Source organism: Arachis ipaensis, chromosome B01, assembly GCF_000816755.2.
Source record: "Arachis ipaensis cultivar K30076 chromosome B01, Araip1.1, whole genome shotgun sequence".
NCBI classification, from domain to species: domain Eukaryota; kingdom Viridiplantae; phylum Streptophyta; class Magnoliopsida; order Fabales; family Fabaceae; genus Arachis; species Arachis ipaensis.
Window position 1 is genome coordinate 102,691,774 of NC_029785.2, and position 13,077 is coordinate 102,704,850.

The 13,077-nt window shown below is 37.6% G+C and overlaps 1 protein-coding gene across 1 annotated transcript; it reads left to right on the forward strand.

Annotated features, from left to right (window-relative positions):
• Nucleotides 7,792-8,772, forward strand: LOC107609990. The gene has a single exon (XM_016312059.1). The coding sequence runs from the start codon at nt 7,792-7,794 to the stop codon at nt 8,770-8,772; it is 981 nt and encodes a 326-aa protein (XP_016167545.1).

Sequence of the window (13,077 nt, forward strand, 5' to 3'; positions counted from 1 at the left end):
GCAAGACAAAGATCACAATTTTAGAGAGAAAAATACACACCAAAAATAAAATATTGGTTGATAAAATGCAACCAATCAAATAAGCTCAAAAATCTCACAGGTTTTGTGTGTTCGAGCTCTAAACCATGTTCCAGTATAATATTCCTTCAAACAAGTTTAATAAAAAGTTTTAATTTAAATTAGTGAAATACTCTAAAAAGTTTCTTGAAAAAAAATATTACTTTAACCAAGTGGTGGTAAAATATGCACAAAATCAAATAAATATGCAATCAAACATACAAATGCAACAATGAACTAATAAAGTAAAATACTGGTGTTGAGAATAAAATAACTAACCCATGGAGATTGGTATCGACCTCCCCACACTTAAAGATTGCACCGTCCTTGGTGCATGCTAAGATGTGCAAGTGGACGAGTTGCTTCAACTGAAGCTTTTCTCCAAAGATTATGCAGATGGACTTGTCTGTCTCCCCATATAAACGGTTTCTGTTTCCCTTCCTCGGTGGCCATCCTGAAAGAAGAGGAAAAGAAGAAAAAGTAACCCAAAAACAAAGATAGAAAATAATTTAAAATATGGTTGGGTTAATGCCAAATGATGAGAGTCTCAATTACATGGTAGATACAACATGCAAGTGAGAAAACAGTAGAAGCACATGGCAAATCAAGAGTGCAAAAATTCGCAACAAAGGAGAAGAGATAGTAGGTAATGAAAGACAGTATAAACTCATGTCAATGCAAAATTAATACAAGTATCATAAACGATGAGCATTGACTTAAATAATATTACCCAACAGTGAAAAATAAGTCACTAAGCACCAAATAATACCAGAAAAGATATAACAGCTGAATAAGAAAATTTAACACCAATGGAAAATAATAAATTTAGAAAAGAAAATAAAAATATACACAAAATTAAAATACAATGAATGAAAGTATGCAAATAAATTAAGTAAAATAGAATGAAAGTGAAAAAGGATGAGAAGTTAAAAAGATGAAGAAGAAGAAGAAAGAAGTAGAAAGGATAGAAGAAAGAAGAAAGAATGATAATAGAAAGATAAGTAGAATTGGAGAAGAAAAGATAGGAATTCTGGCGCTGATCTGGATAAACTGTGCGTCGCATGTGACGCGGACGCGTAGGTCACGCAATCGCGTGATGTGTGATAATGTTCAGGTGACGCGGACGCGTGGATCACGCGATCGCGTGCCCTGATTTGTGCAATTGGCGCGACTACAGCCGTGCGTTCGTGCAACTCTCTGTTTTAAATGCGTTTTGTCAAAAAATCTGGGTGACACGTTCGCGTGGGTGACGGGATCGTGTGAATGGCCATATTTTAAAAATGACGCGGACGCGTGGGGCATGCGTTCGCGTGATAGGGCTTGTGCTTCTAGCATCATTCCAGTTCCACTCCATCATAACTCTCTGCCATACACCCATTTACGTTGATTTTTGCAGGGCCACGCGTTCGCGTGGGTGACGCGGACGTGTTGGGAGGCTATTTCGCAAACGACGCGAGCGCGTCAGCGACGCGGTTGCGTGAACATATTTGTGCCTAAGGCACACCTCCAGCCATGCTTTTGCGTGACTCTCTGCTTCTTTTCTCCTTGTTTCTAATGCAATATGACGCAGACGTGTCAGCGACGCTTGCGCGTCGTGTGCCCTTCTTTTTTTTTATATATGCAGTATGTAAATGCAAATGTAAACTATATGCAGCTATATCCAGAGATTATGAGAAGAGTCATTAACAAAAAAATAAAAATAAAAATAGAATAAAGTAAAATAAAACTAAGACTGAAACTGAACGATCATACCATGGTGGGTTGTCTCCCACCTAGCACTTTTAGTTAAAGTCCTTAAGTTGGACACTCAGTGAGCTCCTTGTTATGGAGGCTTGTGTTTGAACTCATCTTGAAACTTCCACCAATGCTTGGACTTCCAATAAGCTCTATCAATACCAGGTAAATTTTTCAAGCTTTGATGGAGTTCTTCACAAGTTTTGAGCTCCCAAAATTGATCTTCTTGTATACAGGGATCCCAAATCTTGATTCTACACCCGTCTTCAAGTTGATCATGGTTCCGTCTGGGTGGCTCAGCCTTAGAATTCTCATTTAGGCACCCAAACATCCTCCTAGACCCATTCATTTGTGCTTTACACCAACCTTTGCATTTAAACTTTGAGCTTTCCACCATATTGAATCTTGCATGACGACTCCTACCACTAACCATCTCCCTTTTACTCTTAAAGCCACAAAGAGCTCTGAGTTGCCCATCTGTCTCAAGCAAAGCATATTCAAGTGGACTAATTAAGCTTAGAGATGAAAGATTTACCCACTTGAATGAAGGAATGGATGGTGATGGCTTTGGGAGAGAGGTCTCCAACAGCTTTGGCAAGGTGATTTCCAGCTCCATTCCCTTGGGCTCTTTTTTTAGAACTTCCACCTCTTTGCGAGCTTCTTCAATATCAACTTCTTCCTCTTGGTAGCTTTCTTCCAATTCAATCTCTGCTTCATTGTTCACCAAGGGCATGGGAGGCTGTGCTTCTTCTTCTTTAATCTCCATGTCAAACCCAATGGGAGAGGATTCAATTGTAGATAGGAATTCATCAATAATTGAATCCATCTCTTGATCAACATCTTCAAAGTCTTCAACCATGATATGCCTTGGAGGTTGTACACCCTCCTCAACATCAAATTCAAACTCCTTAGAAGGGGGTTCTATGACTTGAGGTTCCCTTAGACGTTCTGCATCTCCTAAGTCCTCGACCACTTCTTCCTCTTCAATGATTACGGCTTCCTCTAATTGTTCCAGTACAAAGTCATGCTGCTTACTGTCCACCGGAGCTTCTAGCTTCTCTTTCATGCTGCGTTCTTCAGTAGATTCTCCACATGAAGCCATGGGGGTTCCTTGAATGTCTGAACATCGGAAGGGTAATCGATTTATTGCTTGCTCCAGTTGGTGAAGGTTTGCATGAAATCGATCTACTGTTTTCTTGAGGCGAGCCTGTGATTCTTGGGTCGACGGATATGGACATGGTGCATATGGAAGTGGTGGTCCTTGGGGGTAATTGGGTTGGAATTGGGGTGGATAGGGGTTGGGGTCATATGGAGGTGAATGGTGTAAAGGGGCTTGTGAGTTTGGTGGTTCAAAGGTATGTTGTGGAGGTGGTTCATAAGCATATGATGGGACTTGTTGGTAACTACAAGGGGGTCCACCATATCTATCATCTTGGTACGCTCCCTGGAATGGCTCTTGACCATAGTAATTTGGTGGAGGTGGTTTGTCACGAAAGGGTCCACCATAACTATTGTCTTGGCATGCATTGTAGGATGGTCGTTGTCCATGGTATCTTGGAGGGTGTTGTTGCCTAAAGGGTTGATCAGATCCTTGTGGCTCCTTCCATCTTTGATTGTTTTGACCTTGATGCATGTTCCTGTTATAGCTTCCATTCCTTTCAACAGCATTAGGACCAAACTCAAAGCAATGGGGGTGAGAACTCATAGTAACTAATAAAAATTAAAAATAAAATCAAATAAACAAGCAAAGGAAAATAAAATAAAATAAATAAGAGAAAAGATTTGAAAAAGATTTTTAAGATTAAAAAAGATAAGATAAGTTAGGTAAGAGAAGATAAGTTTTTAAATTAAAAGGTTTTGAAATTTAAATTTTTGAATTTGAAAATTAAATTTTGAATTTTAAATTTTAAAATTTAAATTTTGAAAAAAGTCAACAATATAAGATAAAGATTTGAAGAAGATTTAAATTTTGAATTTTGAAATTTGGAATTTAATTGAAATTTGAAATTTGAATTTGAAATAAGATAAGATAAGATTTTGAAAAAGATATGATTTTTGAAAAAGATTTGAATTTTGAAATTTAAAACTAAGATAAGATAAGATAAAAAATTTTAAAATAAAAATCTAATTTTTTTTTTGTAATTTTCGAAAAAATCAATTAAAATAAAGAGAAAAGATATTCTTGAATTTAATGAGGAGAGAGAAAAACAATAAAATGACACCAAACTTAAAATTTTTAGATCAAAACGAAGAAAACAACCAAGAACAACTTGCAGGTCAAGATGAACATGAAGAACAACTTGAAAATCAAGAAAGAACAAGGAACATTATTTTCGAAAATTTTAATAACTAAATAAAAACCAATAACCTCTTAATTTACGAAAAAGCAAAGATAAAAACAAAAATAAAAACAAATAAACAAGCAAAAAGCAAATATTTACAATAACCAATAATAAGGCACACGTTTGCAATTCTCTGGCAACGGCGCCATTTTGACGATTAGATTCCTGCCAGTAAAGAATTTTATAAGAATAATCGCGTTGTAGGCATAGTTTCTAAACTGACAGAAAATCCTTTCTGACAGAAAATCCTTTCATACAAAAACTTTGGTTGTCACAAGTAACAAAACCCAATAAAATTTATAACCGAAGTATTCAAACCTCGGGTCGTCTTCTCAAGGAATTGCAGGAAAGTATGATTTATTATTGGTTATGGAAAGGGATATATTTTTGTGTTTTTGAAATAAGGAACAAGTAATTTAAATGGCAAGAAAAATAAATTAATAATTATAAAAATCTCTTGCAAGGTATAAGAACTGGAAATCCCATCCTAGTTATCCTTATCAGGTGTGATGAGAATTGTTATTGCTCCCACTTAGTTAACCCTTACTAAACAAAGGAAATTCAAGTGGACCAAACAATCTGATCCTCACGTCCTAGTCAACTCCTGTGGAAAGACTAGCTTTAGAGTGATCCAAATCAATCAGCAATTTCTAATTTTCAATCAACTGCTGAGTCTGATAACTCAAGTGTTACCAATTACTTAACCAAAGCAAAAAGGGAGAAAATATACTTGAATAAAAATGCCTTCAGATTGGAAGCAGTGGTAACATAAATAAAAGAAAGAAATCTTAAATCTGAAATACCTCAATATATATTAATTAAGAAAATCAATCCTAACATGGAGTTCATAAACCAAATTGAAAAGATAAATAACAATTAAAGTAATAGAATAAATAAAATTATAAAATAAATTAAATTAAAGGAACATTGAACCTGGAATGAAGAGAAGTAGCCTAATCATAATAGAAATCCTAAATCCTAATCCTAATCCTAAATCCTAAGAGAGAGGAGAGAGCCTCTCTCTCTAAAAACTACATCTAAAACCTAAAATTGTAAATATGAAAGTTGTATATGTTCTCTCAATGAATGGATTGATTCTCGCACTTTATAGCCTCTAATTTGTGTTTTCTGGGCCAAAAACTAGGTCAAAAACAGCCCAGAAATCGCTAGTTGCGAATTCAAACATGCTGATTTTTGTCACTGCAACGCGTCTGCGTGGAGCACGCGTTTGCGTCGCATAGATGTACGACCACTATAGAAAATTATATATCATTTTGAAGCTCCAGACGTCTTTCCAACGCAACTAGAACCGCATCATTTGGACCTCTGTAGCTCAAGTTATAACCATTTGAGTGCATAGAGGTCAGGCTGGACAGCTTTAGCAGTTCCTTCAGTTTCTTGTATTCCTTCCACTTTTGCATGTTTCCTTTCCATCCTCTAAGCCATTCCTGCCCTATAATCTCTGAAAACACTTAACACACATATCAAGGCATCGAATGGTAATAAAGGATAATTAAAATTGATAGTTTAAAGGCCTAGAAAACATGTTCTCAATTATATCACAGGATTAGGAAGGAAAATATAAAACCATGCAATTCGTATGAATAAGTGAGTAAAGAATTGATAAAAACCACTCAATTGAGTACAAGATAAACCATATAATAGTGGTTTATCATTAACTAAGTGGGATTAATCCATTACAATTGTCATAGTTGTGGTTCGAACAAGGAAATGACCCTTAGCTCATCCCAAACCAAGATTTCATTTATGTCTTGAATCACACACACACACACATACATACATCAATCATTTTCATAGCTTACTTGTTCATATTACATAGCTAGTTCTTTAATTCCTTTATCAGTTCATTACTCGAAATTTTGAGTGTTCTTTTATTCCTTTAATTGTTTATCTCTTCATTGAAAATCTTGTTGCCTTCACAACCAAAATTGCACACTCATTGATCACTAGTCCTTGGGTGACGACCCGGGAATTAAAACTCCCGGAATTATATTTATTTTGATTGTGACCATTTGTCTTTCCAAACTTTGGTCGGGAGTTGTTCGTTGGTTGGGACTATACTATCGATGGAATCATAATTTTATGCGAAAATTCCTAACCGACGTTAACGCCTTACCAAAACCTGAGCTTGGCCGCTTTTGACCCTGAAATAGAAAGGACTTTAACACATATTAGGCAAGCTCGGCACCGGTTAGCATTCGTGCATAGTGAATCAGGATCTCTTGAAGGGCAAGCCATTCACCATCACCTTCTAACCGTGATCCTCATTCTTCACTTAACGAGGGAACCTTGTATTCTTCTGTTGGAAGTGCTGAAATTTCTTTGAGTGAATTAGGTGACAACACTATGGCGGATCCACCGGAGAATTACTCTAAAGGAGGCCGGAGCCCTGGACATCACTTTGCAACCGATACAAGTTCGATACCCAGATCTAGATGCCAATTTTGAGCTCAAGACAAGTATGATCAACTTGCTTCCGAAATATAATGGGTTACCGGGAGAAGACCCTCTCAAGAATTTGAAGGACTTTCAAGTTGTGTGCTCTACGGCAAGAAGACATGGCTCGGATGAGATAGCGGTTATGGTTTTCACTTTTCCTTTCTCCTTAGAGGGAATGGCAAAAGAATGGTTTTACACCCAGCCTAAGGAGGTGATTTCTAATTGGGATTTGTTGCTCAAGGAGTTTCTTGAGAAGTTTTATCCACCTCAAAAGATGGATCGTCTAAGGAAGGAAATCTCTTGCATCATGCAAAGAGATGGAGAGACTCTTTATGAATATTGGGAAAGGTTTAAAAAGTTGTTGGAAGCTTGTCCTCACCACCACATTGATGAATTGGTGCTCATAAGTTACTTTTGCCAAGGGATGATCCCTCAAGACAAGCTTCTTCTTGATGCCTCAAGTGGAGGATCTCTCACTAAGAACAAAATCGCCGCGGAAGCTTGGGAAGTCATTGTGGACTTGGCAGATTCAACCCAACATTTGAGAACAAGAAACCCCCGACTAAAAGCTATAAATGAAGTCTCACCTTCCGGTGATGCTATCTTGACTAAGACACTTGGTGAGATGACGATCATGTTAAGGCAACTCACTCAAGGCCAACAAATTCCACAAATGTTGCTATCTCCTCCACCTCAACCTCCTAGAATTGAAGGACATACTAGATCTTGTAGTATTTGTGCTTGCAACGGTCACTACACTGATGAGTGCCCTCAACTTCAAGAGGACAATACATTGGCGGTGGCAAATCCTTACCCACAAAGGTCCAATTTCAATCAAGAAAATCAAGGATCTCATCAATATAGAGGAAACCAAAGTTAAGGATGGAGAGACAACTCCCATCAAAGGTGGAACCAACCATCTCAAGCTCAACCTTATTCTAACCAACAAGTCTATTATCACCAATCTCTCCAAGGCCAACAACCTTACCCTCAACCACCACAACCTCAATATCCACCATATCAACCACAAAGCCCACCTCCTACCCAACCTAGTCAACAACCACATTCTTAACATAAAGCAAGATACCAACCACCATACACTAGGCCTAACCTCACCCAAAACAATCAACTTCCCCCTCCAAACCAACCTTACATGAATGATGCACTTCAAACCTTACATGAGAAGCAAGAAACGTACATGGCAACCATTGCCGAAGCTTTATCTCGTTTGACTCTTTCTCCTTCAAACACTCAAAATGCCCATCAAGCTTCCACCTCTAGTGGCCTATCTTCTCAACCCCAACCAAACCCAAAGGGAAGTATTAATGCTATTATCCTTAGGAGTGGTACCAAGTTAGATGAAGTTGGTCTTAAGCCTACAAGTTTGAGCAAGGAGCCCCACAATGAAGAAATAGAAGAAGAAGTGGAAGTGGTGGGAGAGGAGGAGGAAAATGTTACAAGAGGTGAGGAGGAACTAATGAAGGTCAAAGAGCCCAAAAGAAAGAACCCTCTTGAAGAGCCTACACCAATTCCTTTCCCAACATTGGCTAAAAAGGCAAAGAAGCATGAGGACCTTGATCCCAATATGGTAGAAAATTTCAAGAATGTGGAAGTTACCGTTCCTCTTTTTCAAGCCATCCAACAAGTGCCAAAGTATGACAAATTCCTCAAGGATGTTTGCACCCACAAGGACAAGATTAGTGAGCTAAACAAAAGTCCGGTGAATGACTCTATATCTTCTCTCATTTCAAAAAAGTGTAATGACCCCAGTCCATGTTTGGTGACTTGTGTAATTGGTGGCATGGAGTTCATGGATTGCATGTGTGATTTGGGAGCTTGTGTAAGCATTATGCCCCTCCCTATCTATGAGAAGTTGAACTTGTCACTATTGAAGAGGTCCGGAGCAAAATTTGTGTTGGCGGACAAAAGCATTGTATCGGTTGTAGGAATTGCGGAGGATGTTTTGGTAAATATCCAAGGGTTGCTCTTTCTGGTAGATTTTCATATATTGGAAACCCCTCCAATTGATTTAGGCAAGCCATCCTCTATTCTCCTTGGGAGACCATTTTTGAAGACATCTCGATTCAAGTTGGATGCATTCTCGGGAGCTTACCCATTTGAGGTCGATGGAAAAATAGTGAAGTTCACTTTGGATGAATCTAAGAAGCCTACTCCTTGAAGTTTACTCTATCTTTGGTTGTGACCTAATTGAAGATCAAGTGATTGAACCTAGTAAGGAGCATGAAGAAGAAAATGATGCCAAGGAGTTGGAGATTTTCCTCCTTAGAGAGGTCCTAAAATGATCAATGAACTCATGCAAGTTCAACTTAGGACTTTAAACCAAAGTGTTAGGTGGGCGACACCCCACCATGGTAACATTGTTATAACCCTTCTCTTTTTACTTTAGTTCTTTGACTTAATTGCTTTCTGGTATAATTAGTTTGTATAGGATTGGTTTAATTTTTGAGTTAGATAGGTTAATTTGCTTGGGTCATGATTATTTGAATGTTTTTTATGTTTGGGGTTGAGATATTGACTGAACTAAGGCTTAGTACCTTAGAATTGAGAGGAAAAATTTTTGAAAACAGGGCATCCGTGCGTGCGCACACACCTGTACATACACACAAATCCTTTATGTTTTGCGTCCTGTGCGTGCGCACACTATCATGCATGCCCTCTGTTCGTAGCGCCAGCATAGCTTGTGAGTGGGCGCTCCCCTATTTTCTGCGACCTGTGAGTGCGCACCTACTCATGCATATGCACACATGCCCTTTTTTGCACTCTCTGTGCGAGCGCACAAGCTTGTGCGTCCGCACGCCTACTTGCATCCCTTCTGGTAGGAGCGTTGGCACAGCCTGCGCACATGAACCCCACTTCTTTTTGCTCCTGTGCGTGCGCATGCACACATGACCCCTTCTCAAGCAATTCAAAAAAAAAATTTCAGTCGTCTGTGCGAGCGCACAGCCCTGTGCGCCCGCACACTTCTCTACATCCCCTCTATTTGGAGCGTTCGCATGCTATGTACGTTCGCATCCCTCTCTTTTTCGCTCCTTGTGCGCACGCACAGCACCTTGTGCGCACACACAGGCCTCGACCTGGGCATTAAACAGGGCAAAATCCCTCTTAAACCAGTAGCTTCTTCTCTCTTATTCTCTACTGCTGCTGTGTCGCCCTCCACCCATTTCTCTTCCAGCGACCCTGCCGCCAGCCGCCGCCACCTCTCTTTCTCTCTCTTCTCTCTTTTTTCTACCTTTCTTTCTTATCTTTCTCTTTTCTTTCTCTTCCACCGGAGAGTTCCTTCACCCTTGTGGAACTCCGGTGCATCTCCGGCGAAGCCAACCGCCGTGAGCTCGCAGTGGCTATAACACATGCCATTGTTTCATCTTCTTATCTTGCTTTCTTCACCCTTTGATTTTTAGATTTCATTTTCTTTTTATGATACTATTTTGATGTTGTTTTTATTTTCTTTTCATGTTAGATAGATTGAATTTGATTTCTTTATTTAGTTATCTTTGTATCGCAAGTGTTGATGTTTGAATCATTGGGTTGATTTTGATTGAATTTAAGCTTAAATGTCATGAGTTTGCACAATGCACATTAATTGTTTGATGAAATACCTATATGAAACTTTTGCTTGATTCATGTGAATTGGCCATCATATGCTTTCAACATTCTCTTGTTTGGCATACTCTATGATTTGTGCAACTTCAAATATGAATTTTGATGATGAATTTCCCAATGCATTCCCTTGTTTCTTGAACATTGAAGTTCCAAACACCCATGTCTTACATGACTTTTGGTTCTTAGTTGATAGGTGATTAGTTATGAATGCATTGATCTTACTTGAATTCAAATTTTTCATTGTTCATCTTAGCAATTGAATTGAGTAATCACATCACAAGTGTTCATTCTATGATGTCTTGATCAAACATCTTTTTCTCTAATTTAAACACATTGTTTATGTGATTCTTACACATTCAAGATGAACCAATGACATGTTACTTTGCTTAAATGGTTATTGTTATTGTGCATCCATTTTAATAATGAACTTTCATGCCTACAACCTCAATAACCATTTCCTTCAAGAATTCCACTAGGTCATTTGGTGCTTGTTTAAGTTTGCTTGCATCTTAATTCTTTACACTTGCAACTTAAACACTTGATTGAGAAGCATTGAGCTTTGATTGTTTTAATAGTGCGATTGCCATTCATCAGAGTTAGCTGGGGAGGAGGATGATGGAAGTCATCAACCCATGTCAGTGACCACCAGCTGAAGGTGGAGCCCCCAAGTTATCGTTATCCCGGATTGTAAGTGCACCGTGCATTAATTAAGTGTGAGGGAGGGTTGACAACTTTGAGGGGGGTAAATTCTGTTCTTAGACACTTTACAATACCTTTTTGTCTATTTTCTTTCAATTTTTGCAATTTTGTTCTTATTGCACTTTGTTTAGTTTGTTTGTATATATTTCTTTAGTACTTATGGTTTTATGATAGTAAATATTTGCATGTTGCATGGTAGAGTAAATAAGTTTGGTAAAACAACAAGAAATTTTCATGAAGCTTTTCTTCGGGCGTGCCATTTTATTGAATTGAAAAATTATTTTTCAACTTGCTTGGAATATTCCCTTCATAGAACATAGAAAAAGAGCTAGAACAACATACCTTGTGAGATTTGAGCTCCAATAGATGGTTGCATATTTTCAACCATAACGTTTGTTCTTGTGTGATTATACTTCTTTTTTATTGTGATTTTAGCTTTGCATGAATCTATATATCCTATTTTTGGTGTTTGATTGCATTTAGCATGATTGATGCCATTTCGATATTGAACTCACCAACCTATATGGCCAACCCTTGCATTCACCTTTGTAACCCCTCTTTGAGCCTTTAAATCCCCTTTGTTATAATTCTAAGCACATTGTTCTCTCTAAAGAGAAAAACCATTGATGTCCTTGAATTATTCTTTGATTAGCTTGGGTGGAGTAGTATGTATACTCTAAGTGTAGGGGAAAATTGTTGGGAAATATTGGTGATGAAGTTACATGGGAATTTGATTGTGAAAATTTGGAAAATGGTCATTACTCATGCATTCATTATTCAAGACATATGCATCTTCTCTTGTTGACAAAAACAAGGAATTTTTTGATATATATATTCACCTTATCAATATCTCAAATCAATGATGGATTCTACTGGACGTCTCAACCCTTTGTCAGACTATTGTTCTCTTGTTTTGTTCCCTAAAGTGGAGTAAGACATAATGTGAGATAGGAGATAAATGGGTAGTTAGATTGTTTTGTTATGTATATATAGGATGGTATGGGATTAGGTGGACAATTGAGCTAATCAAAGATCTAATTCATTAAGTCCACTTAACCATATTAATCCTACCTTAACCCTAGCCCCATTACAACCCTCCAATGACCTCTTGATATTTGTTTTCATGCATCAAATTTTAGTTGATTGTTAGGTGACTTGAAAATCTTTGAAGAAACATGATTAAAGGAGAATTGAGTGATTAAGCCCTAAACACTGAGAGAATAGAGTGAATACACATCCGGTGAGGGGTTCGATCACTCAATTCTATGTTCTTGTTCCTTATATTGTATCTTCTTGCAAGTTGTTTATTTGTTAGTTTCGAAAATCTTAATTCAATTCTTTGGACATTGATCATAGTGTATTGACTTTTTGCCTTGACCCTAAAGCTTTCTTAGGATTGAATGGAATTTCATGATTTGTTTCTACCAAATTTTAGTAGAATAGATATTAGTAGATTAGTTGCATGCATATAGGTAGTACATTAAATTAATTGTTTGCCCTTTCATTCATCTCCTTTGATTGTGAATAGCATGAGGACATGCTAGTGTTTAAGTGTGGAAGAATTGATGAATCTATATTTTATGATAATTTCAGGTTAGAATTGAGTGGATTTCATCATATAAACCTACAGTTATTCCATTAAATAGCATGCTTTTGAGCTTTCCTCCTAAATTGTGCTTGATTATGAAAATATACTCTTTTGTGCCTAATTTAACCCATTTTATTCCATTTGCCTTCTGATGAGCGGATAATTTATACCCTTTTGGCATTATTTTTACATAGTTTTTAGTATGCTTTAGTTACTTTTTATTATATTTTTATTAGTTTTTATTCAAAAATCACATTTCTGGACTTTACTATGAGTTTGTGTATTTTTTTGTGATTTCAGGTATTTTCTGGCTGAAATTGAGGGACCTGAGCAAAAATCTGATTCAGAGGCTAAAAAAGGACTGCAGATGTTGTTGGATTCTGACCTCCCTGCACTCGAAGTGAATTTTATGGAGCTATAGAAGTCCAATTGGCGTGCTCTTAATTGCGTTGGAAATTAGACATCCTGGGCTTTCCAGCAATATATAATAGTTCATATTTTGCCCGAGCTTTTATGGCCCAAACTGGCGTTCAAAGTCAGCCTACAACATCTTGGCGTAAAACGCCCAAACTGGCA